Raw genomic sequence first — 17,500 nt, 5'->3', positions numbered from 1 at the left:
ACACACACCACACTTACAAACCTGTCTCACCCTGAACACACACACCACACTTACAAACCTGTCTCACCCTGAACACACACACACACACACCACATTTACAAACCTGTTTCACCCTGAACACACACACCACATTTACAAACCCGTCTCGCCCTGAACACACACACACACCACATTTACAAACCTGTCTCACCCTGAACACACACCACATTTACAAACCTGTCCCACCCTGAACACACACACACCACACTTACAAACCTCTTTCACTCTGAACACACACACACCACATTTACAAACCTGTCTCACCCTGAACACACACACACCCCTCACAAACCTCTTTCAATCTGAACACACACACCACACCACCCTTACAAACCTCTTTCACTCTGAACACAACCTCTGTTTGCAGTCAGGAGCTTATCAGAAGTGAACCTTAGTTAGAATGACAGGGATAAGGAATCAGGAAGAGAGAGACATGTGTCCCTGTTTAGAAGGAAAGACCAACAAGGGAAGTGTGAGAGTGAGAAGGCGGGGAAAGGGGAGGGGCAGTGGTTACTTGAGAATGCCATTGGCTCCTGTGTAAACCTCAATGACATTAGGACTGGAGGGAAGCATAGTGATGATGCGATCAGCTCTGTCGGCCACGTCTGCAGGTGTGTCCAGAATCTGCAAACACAGATCAACATTTCCCAGGAACACAGGATTCGGGACCATGTACATTCATGCAATCAGAAACAAGGATGAAGAACAGCTTTACGACGGCAGGAGTTTTCCCAGTTTCTATGACAACTGAGGATGTGCATTCTGTTTTCTCTCAGTACAGGGTGTCACTGAGGTCCTCTACATATTCTCTCCCCTGACACAGCACTGCTAGAGCAGATGATGAGAAACGGGGGCGATGAGGCCATGCAGGTTGGGAACATGAAAAACACGACTAGTCTGCCCACCTGAGCTCCCAGTTCCTGCAGCTCCTTACAGGACTCTGGGAAAATGTCTGTTGCGATCACTGGGTAGCCGTGTTTGATAAGGTTCTTTGCCATAGGGTTCCCCATGTTGCCCAGTCCAATAAAGCCAACCTGGGTCTTAGAGGCCATAGACCTGCTGCATACTGCTGGAGGAGAGAAATTAAAGCACATATCTTTTATATTAAATATTTATTCAGCGAGAAAGAAAGAAAAACAACACATGCCACACCACTGATTCCCAACCTCAATGTCAAACGGCCATGCCGGTGTTTACGGCTGAAGTTTCAGTGCCTCTGTCCTTCAGTCCAATAAGTCCTTTAAACAGGATTTTTCACAACTACAACCCCAATTTCTCTGTTTCCTGTGACTATAGCTCCCACAAACCAAACATGAATCACAAGATGAAACCTTATTAATGTGTTCATTACACCTAAAATATCCTAAATAACAATCAAATGGAACAGTGACAACATACATTAAAAAACATTATGCACAAACTCAACGGAATTCCTCACAATACTCGTTATGCATTTAGACTAGAGGACACACACAGCCACAAACATACAGGAGACAATAGATGAATGTGAAGGACAGGCAGACACGAGGGGAGAGATAGATCCATTATAGCAGTCAGGCACGGCGCCAGAGTATGAAGTCCGTAACACCAGTAAGACCAGTAGTCACCCGCTCAGAAACACTACCACCAATCTGCAAAGACCATTCCAAAATCTTCAATCACTGCAACTCGGATTCAAAATGGACGGTCTGAGCCCATACAAGATTACAAATTAACATATAAACTCCGGCCAAGCAGTGAAAACTAGTGCATCTGTGGCCTTTCAGTAAATTGAAAGGGCTGTATTAATGATGTGAATATTTTCAAGGCAGTATTTTCAAGTCAGTTCACCAGGAATTACTGCAAAGAGAAAGGGTCAAGTAGCGTCAAAAATACTCCGATGGTTACGTTAATTACGCTGCTAGCTTGTTGATTGATTAAAAAAGTAACTGTTCGCTTGTATGGATTCATTTGTGCAGAAACTTTAGAAACGGGTATAACAGGACAGATTCCAGCTTAAACACACCTATACAAACCACTCTGAAAAACAGACTGCGTGTGTTGCTACAGCACGACTTTTATCTAAGGAGTCAATGACCCACACATACAGAAAGACGCACGCACAGACTCATGACATTAGCTTGCCTGGCTAACGCAATGTTGCTTAGCCACTTGCAGGGTATCCATTAAGTTACGCTACAACTTTGTCTGCAGATTTACCAAGATAATTTTGTGTGCTATGGCTGCAGGTTTATTGGCAAGCCATATCTTTGAAATATTAAGACAGGCACGTGTTTTGAGAAAAGTAACGGTATTAATTTTACCCTGTACCGAGTGGACATGGCTATGCCACCTTCCCAAGGCGCCCCGGGTCCACCTGAACAGTGCGGCCATACTGCCTTCGTGTTAGCCTCACTACCAAAGCACGCATGCTAGTGGGCGAGCTTTGATTGACGTCTCCTCTCGCCTTTCATATGACTGTTGCCGAAGCTCAGATCCACATATGATCGAAAGAAGACGGGACATCCTGTACGTCGTCCCAAGGGACTTTTAAAGCGTAATACTTGATTTTGAAAGAAAAGTGCACAAATGTTTCGTTTTTCACTTTGTCAACTTTCTGGGTCTGCACTACGTTTGATCAACCTTCAGATTTTTGGTTAGATTATAACCGATACTGGAATACACACAGTAAAATCAGACATCATTAATGTAACTTGATTCCCGATCAGTAATTTGCAAAATAAAAAAAGACTACATTTCCCGTGTTTTATTAATAGATAAATATAGCGTAACTCCTTGAGGGTTTCATGTACTTTTAGGACACAAATTCACCACCGACACAGTTATTACAAAATGTCTCTGCAGGCATGCAACCCTGAGCGAGCATGGATGAAAAGGCGTGGTCAGTGTACGCCATTTGAAAACTATTTAGGCGTGTTACCATTCGAACTTTACTCCTTTAAAAGAACCGTGAGGATGTTTTCAATTTTACTCTTTCTTTAACGTTTCACTCATCTCATCCTCGCGGAGCGTCAGTTTGAGCACTTAGCGGCGGAAATGACGTCCGGTTGTTGTTTTGTTCTCGGAAGTCTGAAGTGGAACGTACAGAAAGTGCGTCAATAACAGGACCGACGGATATCTTTGATATTTTTTATTATGGAACACAGGTATTTGGTCACATCAATATATATATTATATATAGATCGATGCTGTGTTCAATGACCATACAAATCATGTAGTGGCGGTCGCTTTATGAGAAATTTGTAAAGTTGAAAAGCGAATATTTTATAGTTAGCATGGTGGCTAGTTACCTCGTTATTAGCTCAAATAAGCTTGACCCTCAAACTGAAAATGGATTAGTTTTAGTTTGACAGCACATTCAACAATTAGCCGAAAATCGTAACACGAATTATCTGTTTCAGTAAGCAGAGTTGTTGGTCGATGTTTTTAATGACCTTGGTTTGGAATGGATTGTAAATACAGGATATTGCGTGGCCATGTTAAACACTTGGTAAACGTGTGATTGGTTGTTTATTTTACTCATAGGCTAACTGAATGTACCACTGTCACTCTTTGTCCACCAAATTAATTTGTACTATTTTTTGTACTTTCCATAAAAGAGTTTCTGAACATGTATTGTAAGGCTGCTAAAGTACATTAGGTCGCACTGTTAAACAATGCGCATATAAAACAGCTCTGAATAATATCAGGATTAACACGAATTATCCGAAAATCTTCCCAGGAGACTGTTGGCCACTGCGTCTGAATATCAACATTATTTCATTTCAGAAACCCTAATTAGGCCTACCCTCACTGTGCTAATCTGACACGACTTGTCTTATACATAAATTATGTATTATTTTAAAGAAAATCTAGCCATTTTATGTCCAGGTTTCCTGTCAGTTTGCTCAGAGTTCAAAGTTGCTGCGTCATATTGTGACTTCAGGGGCTCCTCATAGACAAGGTGTGGAGGGAGGAGTTACCTGTGTGGATGTGTTCTTCTCTGTGTTATACCTGTGTGGATGTGTTCTTCTCTGTGTTGTAATACTATATATTTATAAGAGAAGGAACAGACAGATTAGGGAGAAGAGAAGATGTTTTGGGTGCATGATAGTTTTAAAGAACAGACTGATTGGAATGCACAGCAGGGGTGGTGACGAAAGTTGTGGTTGTCGTACTAAGGACAGGAAAATCTGGTCCATCCATGGTGGATATACTAGAACAGGCTCTCCAAGGCAAGCAAAGCAAACTCTCTAATGTCCATCTTTTGGGCATTTGTATGGGGCATTTTGCTGATCAGTGATTTAGTACAGTTTAAGAACGCTAAAATAGACTAGTCGCCATTGACCGTTAGACATTCTTTTCAGTGTCATAACTGATTCACCCTTATCAGACCTTAGTTTACTCTCTCTCTCTCTCTCTCTTTCTCTCTCTCTTTCTCTTTCTTTCTCTCTCTCTTTCTCTCTCTCTCTCACTCTCTCACTCTCTCTCTCTCTCTTTCTCTTTCTATTTCTCTTTCTCTTTCTTTCTCTCTCTTTCTCTCTCACTCACACACACACACACACACACACACACACACACAGTCTTTCTCAACATTTGACAGTAAGATGAAGACTCAAGTTTGTGATTTGACAGTAAGATGAAGACTCAGGTTTGTGATTGGACAGTAAGATGAAGACTCAGGTTTGTGATTTGACAGTAAGATGAAGACTCAGGTTTGTGATTGGACAGTAAGATGAAGACTCAGGTTTGTGATTTGACAGTAAGATGAAGACTCAGGTTTGTGATTGGACAGTAAGATGAAGACTCAGGTTTGTGATTGGACATTAAGATGAAGACTCAGGTTGGTGATTAATACTCAGCTTTGTTATCTCTAATGTTTTGTTGGTGAGTCACTAGCATGTGAGTGTGTGTGGTTCCTTATAACTTGATGAACATGTCACGTCACAGTCAGACATCTCAAATGATCTGAAAGACAAGACTAGTCTGTCCACAGCAGGCTTTTCAGTGGCTGTATGACTGAGCTTGGTTTAGTGCTGACAGAGAGGGACCCACGGCTCTGTGACCTGCACTTACTAAAGCCCCTGGTTTGCTAGCAGCTCTTTGGGAATGAAGTTTTCTTTGGGCCTTTTTTCGCCGGTGGTAAACTTTTCACATTAACAAATGTCACACCACATTACTGTCACACGGACACTCTGCAGTCACCAGAGCCTTGAAAACCAAAACGGCACATTCACCAAAACACAGCGTCCAGGCTAATGTGAGTCCATCCCCTGATGCTCAGGCTCCACACAGCCATGTGGGATGTTACTGAAGAAGTGTTGATTTTAATGAAGCAGTACAGATTTCAGTAAATCAGTACAGATTTTAGTGAAACAGTGTCAATTTTTTAGTACACTTAATTGCAGTGGTGTAGTCAATATAGTAATAAACCAGTGCAGTGCATGTTAGTGACACGTAGTAGATTTAGATTGTAAAATAGCAATAGCTTAATAATAGAAGAATAATTTTAGTTTAATAATTTTAAACTCAGATATTTTTGAAGTAATGTAGATTGTAATTATGTGCTGCAGAGAACAGCAGGGGGGTCTATTTTAAGGGAGCAGTGTGGATTTTGGAGAATGTGAGGTGGAATGTGGCTGTTTTGGCTGAGTGGCTGCTAAACTTCACAGTGTGAGTCTTTAAAGCCGTGAGCGGAGAAGCCTGTGGCAGTGGACACATCACGTCTCTGAGAATCAAATAAACTGTGTGATCCAGGAGGCTCACTGTGGGTCAGTCTCAGGGCTCAGAGCTAAGGCACTGGTTAGAGACACCCCAGTGATCAGAAGAAGGCACTGGTTAGAGACACACTAGTGATCAGAAGAAGGCACTGGTGAGGTGTAAGAGATTTGACTGGGACTCGGGGTGTGTGAAGTGGAGGCCTGTTTCTGCAGTATTCTATACATCCAGCGTAATGACAGCGCTTGTCTCGACTGCTCTCTTTCAGGTCCTGTCTCTGACTGACACATGTCCTTATACCCAGAGGTGACATCAACAGGAAGTGCCATGGAAACTTCCAACTTTGCTCATGTTATTTTTCAGAACGTTGGGAAGAGCTACCTTCCTCACGCTGCACTGGAGTGTCATTATACTCTCACCCAGTTCATCAAACCACATCCCAAAGACTGGGTCGGCATCTTCAAGGTGACTCCTCTCCTCCTCTCCTCTTCTCTCCTCTTCTCTCTCCTCTCCTCTCCTCTCCTCTCCTCTCCTCTCCTCTCCTCTCCTCTCCTCTCTTCTCTTCTCTTCTCTTCTCTTCTCTTCTCTCCTCTCCTCTCCTCTCCTCTCCTCTCCTCTCCTCTCCTCTCCTCTCCTCTCCTCTCCTCTCCTCTCTTCTCTTCTCTTCTCTTCTCTTCTCTTCTCTTCTCTTCTCTCCTCTCCTCTCCTCTCCTCTCCTCTCCTCTCTCCTCTCCTCTTCTCTCCTCTTCTCTCTCCTCTCCTCTCCTCTCCTCTCCTCTCCTCTCTCCTCTCCTCTCCTCTCCTCTCCTCTCCTCTCTTCTCTCCTCTCGTCTCCTATCCTCTCCTCTCCTCTCCTCTCCTCTCCTCTCCTCTCCTCTCCTCTCCTTTCCTCTCCTCTCCTCTCCTCTCCTCTCTTCTCTCCTCTCCTCTCCTCTCCTCTCCTCTCCTCTCCTCTCCTCTCCTCTCCTCTCTTCTCTCCTCTCCTCTCCTCTCCTCTCCTTTCCTCTCCTCTCCTCTCCTCTCCTCTCCTCTCCTCTCTCCTCTCCTCTCCTCTCCTCTCCTCTCTTCTCTCCTCTCCTCTCCTCTCCTCTCCTCTCCTCTCCTCTCTTCTCTCCTCTCCTCTCCTCTCCTCTCCTCCTCTTTATTTGTGTTTGTGTTTTTATAGTCCCCCACATCGCCTCTTTAGCTCAAATAGTGTGAGTATATTATAATAGTGTGAGTATATTATAATAGTATGAGTGTATTATAATAGTGTGAGTATATTATAATAGTGTGAGTATATTATAATAGTATGAGTATATTATAATAGTGTGAGTATATTATAATAGTGTGAGTGTATTATAATAGTATGAGTATATTATAATAGTATGAGTGTATTATAATAGTGTGAGTATATTATAATAGTGTGAGTGTATTATAATAGTGTGAGTATATTATAATAGTGTGAGTATATTATAATAGTATGAGTATATTATAATAGTATGAGTGTATTATAATAGTATGAGTGTATTATAATAGTGTGAGTATATTATAATAGTATGAGTATATTGTAATAGTATGAGTGTATTATAATAGTGTAAGTATATTATAATAGTATGAGTGTATTATAATAGTGTGAGTATATTATAATAGTATGAGTATATTATAATAGTATGAGTATATTATAATAGTGTGAGTATATTATAATAGTATGAGTATATTATAATAGTGTGAGTATATTATAATAGTATGAGTATATTATAATAGTATGAGTGTATTATAATAGTGTGAGTATATTATAATAGTGTGAGTATATTATGATAGTATGAGTATATTATAATAGTATGAGTATATTATAATAGTATGAGTATATTATAATAGTGTGAGTATATTATAATAGTGTGAGTATATTATAATAGTATGAGTATATTATAATAGTATGAGTGTATTATAATAGTATGAGTATATTATAATAGTATGAGTGTATTATAATAGTATGAGTGTATTATAATAGTGTGAGTATATTATAATAGTGTGAGTATATTATAATAGTATGAGTGTATTATAATAGTATGAGTGTATTATAATAGTATGAGTGTATTATAATAGTGTGAGTATATTATAATAGTGTGAGTGTATTATAATAGTGTGAGTGTATTATAATAGTGTGAGTATATTATAATAGTGTGAGTATATTATAATAGTGTGAGTGTATTATAATAGTGTGAGTATATTATAATAGTGTGAGTATATTATAGTAGTGTTAGTGTATTATAATAGTGTGAGTATATTATAATAGTGTGAGTATATTATAATAGTGTGAGTGTATTATAATAGTGTGAGTATATTATAATAGTGTGAGTATATTATAATAGTGTGAGTATATTATAATAGTGTGAGTGTATTATAATAGTATGAGTATATTATAATAGTATGAGTATATTATAATAGTGTGAGTGTATTATAATAGTGTGAGTGTATTATAATAGTATGAGTATATTATAATAGTGTGAGTATATTATAATAGTGTGAGTGTATTATAATAGTATGAGTATATTATAATAGTATGAGTATATTATAATAGTATGAGTATATTATAATAGTGTGAGTATATTATAATAGTATGAGTATATTATAATAGTGTGAGTATATTATAATAGTGTGAGTGTATTATAATAGTATGAGTATATTATAATAGTATGAGTGTATTATAATAGTGTGAGTATATTATAATAGTGTGAGTATATTATAATAGTGTGAGTGTATTATAATAGTGTGAGTATATTATAATAGTATGAGTGTATTATAATAGTATGAGTATATTGTAATAGTATGAGTGTATTATAGTAGTGTGAGTATATTATAATAGTATGAGTGTATTATAATAGTGTGAGTATATTATAATAGTGTGAGTGTATTATAATAGTGTGAGTATATTATAATAGTATGAGTATATTATAATAGTGTGAGTGTATTATAATAGTGTGAGTGTATTATAATAGTGTGAGTATATTATAGTAGTGTGAGTGTATTATAGTAGTGTGAGTATATTATAATAGTGTGAGTATATTATAATAGTGTGAGTATATTATAATAGTGTGAGTGTATTATAATAGTGTGAGTGTATTATAATAGTGTGAGTGTATTATAATAGTATGAGTATATTATAATAGTGTAAGTATATTATAATAGTATGAGTGTATTATAATAGTGTGAGTATATTATAATAGTGTGAGTATATTATAATAGTATGAGTATATTATAATAGTGTGAGTATATTATAATAGTATGAGTGTATTATAATAGTGTGAGTGTATTATAATAGTATGAGTATATTATAATAGTATGAGTGTATTATAATAGTGTGAGTATATTATAATAGTGTGAGTATATTATAATAGTGTGAGTATATTATAATAGTATGAGTATATTATAATAGTGTGAGTATATTATAATAGTGTAAGTATATTATAATAGTATGAGTGTATTATAATAGTGTGAGTATATTATAATAGTGTGAGTATATTATAATAGTATGAGTATATTATAATAGTATATTCCCCAGCCAAAGTCACCTCTCTCTCTGTCTCATCTGTCAATGTGAGACTGGTTCTCTAACAGGCACCTGGCAGTAAAATCTCTCTGAACAGAGTTTCATGTCTTGGTACAGGAGAAAACAACCGTATTCATTTTTCAGGAGCACTTACACTAGTTGCAACATTTGTTTTGATGTGAACAGAAGATTAAATTTCTGTTCCGAGATATAATTTTAATGGACAACTACTAGCCAATCAGAAACAAATAGGAATCCCAGGGCCATGGTAAGCCTAACCCTGTAAAATGGCGCTCCTCTCTGCATGAGTGCGTGTGTCTGTCCATGTTCCATTCATAGCAGATTCATAGAGAAGAATAGCTGAGGGTCGGGCAGTCTGATTGGCTAATAATAACATACTAACTCTCCTCTCTGGTAATATCACAGTCTAACTCTCCTCTCTGGTAATATCACAGTCTAACTCTCCTCTCTGGTAATATCACAGTCTAACTCTCCTCTCTGGTAATATCACAGTCTAACTCTCCTCTCTGGTAATATCACATACTAACTCTCCTCTCTGGTAATATCACAGTCTAACTCTCCTCTCTGGTAATATCACAGTCTAACTCTCCTCTCTGGTAATATCACATACTAACTCTCCTCTCTGGTAATATCACAGTCTAACTCTCCTCTCTGGTAATATCACAGTCTAACTCTCCTCTCTGGTAATATCACAGTCTAACTCTCCTCTCTGGTAATATCACAGTCTAAGGCACAATGAGAAGTCATTCTGTTTGCAGCTCTAATGAGCATAGTTTTACATTACTCTGCGTGTGACTGTTGAAAGAACCTTGGCCACTTTTTAATGACAACCTCAGAATACTTCAGGTAGTCATTTAAATTCCTTTTGGTGTTGCCAGGAAGCTGTGTGTTTGTGAATATCAGAGGCTAGTTTTGTGTGTGGGGGTGAGGCAGATGGCCGGGCATTTTGGCTGAGTCTGCTACACAGAACTCACTCTGCACGGAGAGAGAGAGAGAGAGAGAGAGAGAGAGAGAGGTAAAGCTGACTTTGATAGGTTTGGTCTTTTGGAGACCAGGGAGAAAAGAGGACCATCAGCACTGAAGGTCTGCCCAAGTATCAGTCTGCCCAGATCAGAGCAGAAGTTAGGTCTCCCCCTCCCCTTCTCTCTGACACCCCCCCCGTCTCTCTCTCTCTCTCTCTCTCTCTCTCTCTCCCTCTCCCTCTCCCTCTCTCCCTCTCTCTCTCTCTTGGGTGTGTGTTAAGTCACAGGGAGCTCCTGTCTCTGTGTTATGTTGGTTTTCTCATGTTGCGGTGGTTTTTATTAGGCTGATGTTGGAATAAACTTAGTTGCTGAAAATAAGTCTTGATGAAACACTTGAGAATGAATGGTTGCAGATAGAAACCAAATGTCTGAATGTTCAGTTAGGTGTAATGTATGTTAACCTGTCATGTGATGTTTTTTTAACTGTACACTCTACCTTCACCTCAGTTTCTCTCAGTCCTCTAGTTCTTGTACATAGTAAATAATTACTAAATTATTAACTGGTGTTTATAACTGGTCTTTAGTTCTCTAATGAGATCACCAGTTTAAAGAATAACTTAATGGGGAGAGAAGGGGGGCTTTTGTATATGCAAAGTGGTGATTAGTGTTAGTGTCAGGGTTAGTGTTAGTGTCAGGGTTAGTGTTAGTGTCAGGGTTAGTGTTTGGTTTCACATGAGTGTTTATGTTTTGGTTTGGTGGTAGTGTTTTGCTTGGGGTAGTGTTTTGCTTGGGGTAGTGTTTGGTTTGGTGGTAGTGTTTTGCTTAGGGGTAGTGTTTGGTTTGGTGGTAGTGTTATGTTTAGTGGTAGTGTTTGGTTTAATGGTTACATGTTTGTACATGAATTATGCAATGGTCATATCTGTCTTATCCATTGTACCCAAAACAACATCAGCTCTGTTAGAGGGGCAGTCACTCTGCAAATCTGTTGTTTATAGAGCATTCAGTGAGAACAGGTAGGTTTGTACTGGTGCCAGTGAATACTGTCGAGAGTGGAACTGGGTTTGTAGAACTGTGAGCAGAGTTGGAACTTGGCACTGGGGCCTGACATTGGGCGTCATACGAAGGCTCCTATCCATCTTCTTCTCCCTGGAGCAGTGTGTGTGAGAGTGACGCATGCTCATCTGCCGTCAGTGCTGGAGTTACCTCAGGGAACAGGGCCGTAAATTCTCCACACGCTGCCGATTGTGCTGACAGATGCACGGCTGCCGTGCCAAGCACAGAACAATGGGAGAACATGGATGCCTGCTTCATGAGTCACTCGCCTACAGCTCGCATGTTTGGCTCTTATCGCCGCGCCGCCGTTGCCCCCTGGTGTCCAGGGGAGGCATTGACTTTACCTGAGCAGCTGCTGAGGTATGTTTTGTAGGTTCTCAGAGTAGTTGACGTACCTGTGTAGGAGAGAGACTGGGACAGTTAAGGGTGAAAAAATAACAGCTTTATTCTTTGCCTTCCTCGTGTAGAACTTTGGTTTGAAACTAACTTTTATGAGAAATTCCTGTTGTATACTTCCCAGCATGCAACCTGTTTCTGTTTGTCAGAATGGAAGAGTTTTAGTGACAACAATTTTCTCCTCCAGTCTGCAGAGAAGTCTGATCCCTTTTGTGGAAACACATGGGGTTTGTAGAGACACATGGGGTTTGTAGAGACACACAGGGTTTGTGGAGGCGCGGGGGTTATGGAGGCGCGGGGGTTGTGGAGGCGCGGGGGTTGTGGAGGCGAGGGATTTGAGGAGGTGCGGGGGTTATGGAGACGCGGGGTTTGTGGAGGCGCGGGGGTTGTGGAGGCGCGGGGGTTGTGGAGGTGCGGGGGTTATGGAAGGCTCTTGTTTTAGCGTGCCTTTTGAAGTTTGGATGTGGTACAGAGAGGGTCTAATTAGAGGAGCCATGAACGTCATGTTTGGGGTGTTGGGACATGCCGTCAGCCCCGTGGATGCGCAGATGGAGAACAGCCACTTATAATTATCCTGTCAGAGCAATGTTACCACCATCGCCAAGCCTGATTCATCGTCCTACACAAACTCCACTCCCTCACAGACAAACGCACTAATGCCACCCAGAGCAGAGGAGAGCAGGCGAGACAGGAGAGGGGAGGTGTTAGGGAGAAAGGAGGGGAGGAATGGAGGAGAGGGCGGAGCATAGAGAGAAGACTTTGTCAGAGGAGTGGAGATGAGCTGGAAGGTTGTGCCCGCTCTAAAACTTTCACTGTGTTGCACACACACACGCAGGCATGCACACGCACACACACACACGCAGGCATGCACACGCACACACACACACACGCAGGCATGCACACGCACACACACACACATACACACGCGCACACACACACATACACACGCACAAACGCACACGCACACGTACACACACGCACACGTACACACGCACACATACACACACATACACACGCACGCACTCACACATGCACACACACACACACACGCACGCACTTACACATGCACTTTATTGATAGAATAAGTATTCCTTTATTGATCCCCATGGGGAATTTCATCCTCTGCATTTGACTCATCCTGTACACACACTAGGAGCAGTCAGCACACAGTGAGCACACACACACTAGTGCGTCCGCTTCTTTATGCCAGTGCACTGACAGGAGTATTAACCCTAACCCTAACCCTAACTCTGCTGAGAAATCCATCTTCACTTTCTCAGAGCTGTTTCCAGCTCTGCCCAGTTTAACCAGTAACCAGTCAGCCTACCCCGCTCTCCACTTCAGCCAGCAACCACATAGCCTGCCCCTTCACCAGTTTAACCAGTAACCAGTCAGTCTGTGCACCATCCAGAGTACACTCCTGGGAAAGTGGGCAGTGGTGATGGTTGGTTATGCAGTTTAAGCTGGCGTCTCCATTTGGAAGTGGAGTGAGAGGTGGAGTGAGAGGTGGAGTGAGAGGTGGAGTGAGAGGTGATCATTTGGAAGTGGAGTTAGAAGTGGAGTGAGAGGTGGTCATTTGGAGGTGGAGTTAGAAGTGGAGTGAGAGGTGGTCATTTAGAAGTGGAGTGAGAGGTGGTCGTTTGGAGGTGGAGTTAGAAGTGGAGTGAGAGGTGGTCATTTGGAAGTGGAGTGAGAAGTGGAGTGAGAGGTGGTCATTTGGAAGTGGAGTTAGAAGTGGAGTGAGAGGTGGTCATTTGGAGGTGGAGTTAGAAGTGGAGTGAGAGGTGGTCATTTGGAGGTGGAGTTAGAAGTGGAGTGAGAGGTGGTCATTTAGAAGTGGAGTGAGAAGTGGTCATTTGGAAGTGGAGTTAGAAGTGGAGTGAGAGGTGGTCATTTGGAAGTGGAGTGAGAAGTGGAGTGAGAGGTGGTCATTTGGAGGTGGAGTTAGAAGTGGAGTGAGAGGTGATCATTTGGAGGTGGAGTGAGAAGTGGAGTGAGAAGCGGTCATTTTAAAATCACTAGAGTGCCTTGGGTCTGTCAGCCCGCAGTGGCTGACCAGGCTTCTGTTTGTATGATCGTCATGGTGCAGGTTTAACGTCAAACTTAGCCTAGAATGTAAACCTGCAGACTGCCTCCTGTTTGCCATCCTGTATATGACACAAATAAACAAACAAATAAACACACATTCCTCTATTCTTGTGTAGTTACTGTAAAACGGCCATGCAGGAGCCAAGGCCAGAGCTGTTTGTGGGGCTGTGTGCTCAGTGAGTGCTCAGTGTGAGTGCTCAGTGTGTGTGCTCAGTGTGTGTGCTCAGTGAGTGCTCAGTGAGTGCTCAGTGAGTGCTCAGTGTGAGTGCTCAGTGTGAGTGCTCCCTCAGCTTTTTCAAAAACAGCCAACGGGTTCTAGAACCAGTTCCGTATAGGATTCTTTGAGAACCTTGGTGCCATCTGGGGAACCAGCCTGCATTTCCACCAGTTCTGAGCGGAACCATTGTGATCTAGGATGCGTCATCAATGGGGTTTCCGTGAGCCAGTAATTAATTTATAAAACACAGCTAAATTAAAAACTTGCCCATCAGAATATCCGGTAATAATGCTCATATAAAACGTAGCTATAACGAAGGCTATCCCTAAACAGGACATTCGTGGTTTGACAGTGAAAGAGCCTGGAGGAGGAGAGAGTGGCGGGGGGGGATGCGTATTGCAAGCTGCAAACACACACTGGACACGTCTGATTTCAATTCAGCAGCAGAGGACTGTCAGAAGTTACAGGTTACAGCTGTTTGCCTGCATATGAACGGCGAACGCTGAGGTTTAGCTCGGTCGTTACTGGCGGTTTTGTTTAAACAGTAGTAGGAAGATGGTGGATGGCACTGATTACCTGTGAGCTTCCAGCCATGGCCACAGTTTGCCCTCGAAGAACCAGTCGTCTTTTGCTTCCAGCTGGGAACCAACTTTTCAGGTTCTGAACCAATTTGTTTTTGGTCGAAATGCTCTGAACGGTTCAAAATTTGGTGCGCAAACCGGAACGCGCGCGTGTGTGTGTGTGCGCGTGTGTGTGTGCGCGTGTTTGTGTGAGCGCGCACTCGTGTGTGTGTGTGTGTGTGTGTGCGCGTGTGTGTGCACGTGTGTGTGCGCGTGTGTGTGCGCGAGTGTGTGTGTGCGCGTGTGTGTGTGTGTGTGTGTGTGTGTGTGTGTTGCAGGAGGGTTTACTCACACTTAGTCGTTTCCTCTCTTCCCCTCACACAGGGCAGTAATGAGGTGCTGGCCCTGAGCAGTGACACTAACTATGGCCAAGGCTTTAGAAACATCCTGCTCTTTCTGGCCAGTTCTCTCTGATCAGAAGAACACATACACACAGGGGTGTGTGTGCTTCAACTGCTGCAACTCAGCAGCCTCTGTGTGTGAGAGAGAGAGCGCTACCTCATGGCGTGTGTGGGTGTTTGTGTGTGTGTGTGTGTGTGTGTGTGTTGGAGAGAGAACACTACCTCATGTCATTGTGTGTGTGTGTGTATGTGTGTTAGAGAGAGAACACTACCTTATGTCATTATGTGTGTGTGTGTGCGCGTGTGTGTTAGAGAGAGAGAACACTACTTCATATCGGTGTGTGTGTGTGTGTGTGTGTTAGAGAGAGAGAACACTACCTTGTGTCATTATGTGTGTGTGTGTGTGGGTGTGTGTGTTAGAGAGAGAGAACACTACTTCATATCGGTGTGTGTTTGTGTGTGTGTGTGAATGCAGCCAGATTTCAGTGAGTTTGATGCTGTTTGACAGGTTTATGACGTCGGGCTGAAGTTATGGATGTTTTTTCTGTTCTCCCCCTCATCAGCCTTCAGTTCCCTTCACATAAAACCTTTATAATAATAATTCACAATTACATCTCTGTTCCCACTCACCAGCATGGAGAACATTTTCACCTCTTTCACTCTCCTCTGGACCCTCACCTGCTGCTGCATACTCTGTCTACACACACACACACACACGACTGTGATCTCTCTACACACACACACGACTGTGTTCTCTCTACACACACACACGACTGTGTTCTCTCCACACACACACGACTGTGTTCTCTCTACACACACACACGACTGTGTTCTCTACACACACACACACGACTGTGTTCTCTACACACACACACGACTGTGTTCTCTACACACACACACACACGACTGTGTTCTCTACACACACACACGACTGTGTTCTCTACACACACACACACACGACTGTGTTCTCTACACACACACACACGACTGTGTTCTCTCTACACACACACACACGACTGTGTTCTCTCTACACACACACACACGACTGTGTTCTCTACACACACACACACACGACTGTGTTCTCTCTACACACACACACGACTGTGTTCTCTACACACACACACACGACTGTGTTCTCTACACACACACACACGACTGTGTTCTCTCTACACACACACACACGACTGTGTTCTCTCTACACACACACACACGACTGTGTTCTCTACACACACACACACACACACACACACGACTGTTTTCTCTCTACACACACACGACTGTGTTCTCTACACACACACACACACACGACTGTGTTCTCTACACACACACACACACACGACTGTGTTCTCTCTACACACACACACGACTGTGTTCTCTCTACACACACACACGACTGTGTTCTCTACACACACACACGACTGTGTTCTCTATACACACACACGACTGTGTTCTCTACACACACACACACACACACACGACTGTGTTCTCTCTACACACACACACACGACTGTGTTCTCTCTACACACACACACACGACTGTGTTCTCTACACACACACACACACACACACACACACACACACACACACGACTGTGTTCTCTCTACACACACACGCACGACTGTGTTCTCTCCACACACACACACACGACTGTGTTCTCTCTACACACACACACGACTGTGTTCTCTACACACACACACACGACTGTGTTCTCTACACACACACACACACACACACGACTGTGTTCTCTCTACACACACACACGGCTGTGTTCTCTCTACACACACACATACACACGACTGTGTTCTCTACACACGCACACACACATGACTGTGTTCTCTACACACACACACACACACGACTGTGTTCTCTCTACACACACACACACGACTGTGTTCTCTCTACACACACACACACGACTGTGTTCTCTCTACACACACACGACTGTGTTCTCTCTACACACACACACACGACTGTGTTCTCTCTACACACACACACACACGACTGTGTTCTCTCTACACACACACACACACGACTCTTTTCTCTCTACACACACACGACTGTGTTCTCTCTACACACACACACGACTGTGTTCTCTACACACACACACACACGACTGTGTTCTCTCTACACACACACACGACTGTGTTCTCTCTACACACACACACGACTGTGTTCTCTACACACACACACGACTGTGTTCTCTCTACACACACACACACGACTGTGTTCTCTCTACACACACACACACGACTGTGTTCTCTCTACACACACACACGACTGTGTTCTCTCTACACACACACACACACACACACGACTGTGTTCTCTCTACACACACACACACGACTGTGTTCTCTACACACACACACACACACACACACATGACTGTTTTCTCTCTACACACACACGACTGTGTTCTCTACACACACACACACACACACACGACTGTGTTCTCTACACACACACACACACACGACTGTGTTCTCTCTACACACACACACGACTGTGTTCTCTCTACACACACACACGACTGTGTT

At 42.5% G+C, this 17,500-nt stretch overlaps 2 protein-coding genes across 3 annotated transcripts in view; one reads left to right on the top strand and one right to left on the bottom strand.

Moving 5' to 3' along the window:
- hibadhb (3-hydroxyisobutyrate dehydrogenase b) overlaps positions 1 to 2,438 on the bottom strand; it is a 13,817-nt gene extending 11,379 nt beyond the window's left edge. The window contains exons 1-3 of the mRNA XM_030782183.1: positions 2,343 to 2,438; positions 945 to 1,105; positions 554 to 663 (exon numbers count right to left, since the gene is read on the bottom strand). Coding sequence (XP_030638043.1) covers positions 554 to 663; positions 945 to 1,105; positions 2,343 to 2,412 — 341 coding nt within the window. The 5' untranslated portion in view covers positions 2,413 to 2,438. The remainder of the gene's footprint in view (positions 1 to 553; positions 664 to 944; positions 1,106 to 2,342) is intronic.
- Positions 2,439 to 3,109: 671 nt separating this feature from the next.
- Positions 3,110 to 17,500, top strand: part of tax1bp1b (Tax1 (human T-cell leukemia virus type I) binding protein 1b) — a 34,299-nt gene continuing 19,908 nt past the window's right edge. For both annotated transcript variants that reach the window (XM_030782752.1, XM_030782750.1), the window contains exons 1-2: positions 3,110 to 3,185; positions 6,005 to 6,201. In XM_030782752.1, coding sequence (XP_030638612.1) covers positions 6,025 to 6,201 — 177 coding nt within the window. In that variant the 5' untranslated portion in view covers positions 3,110 to 3,185; positions 6,005 to 6,024. The remainder of the gene's footprint in view (positions 3,186 to 6,004; positions 6,202 to 17,500) is intronic.

The sequence above is a fragment of the Chanos chanos genome, chromosome 8 (genome assembly GCF_902362185.1).
Source record: "Chanos chanos chromosome 8, fChaCha1.1, whole genome shotgun sequence".
Classification (NCBI taxonomy): Eukaryota; Metazoa; Chordata; class Actinopteri; order Gonorynchiformes; family Chanidae; genus Chanos; species Chanos chanos.
The sequence above is the reverse complement of the archived record's forward strand: the minus strand, read 5'-3'. Positions and strand labels throughout refer to the sequence as shown.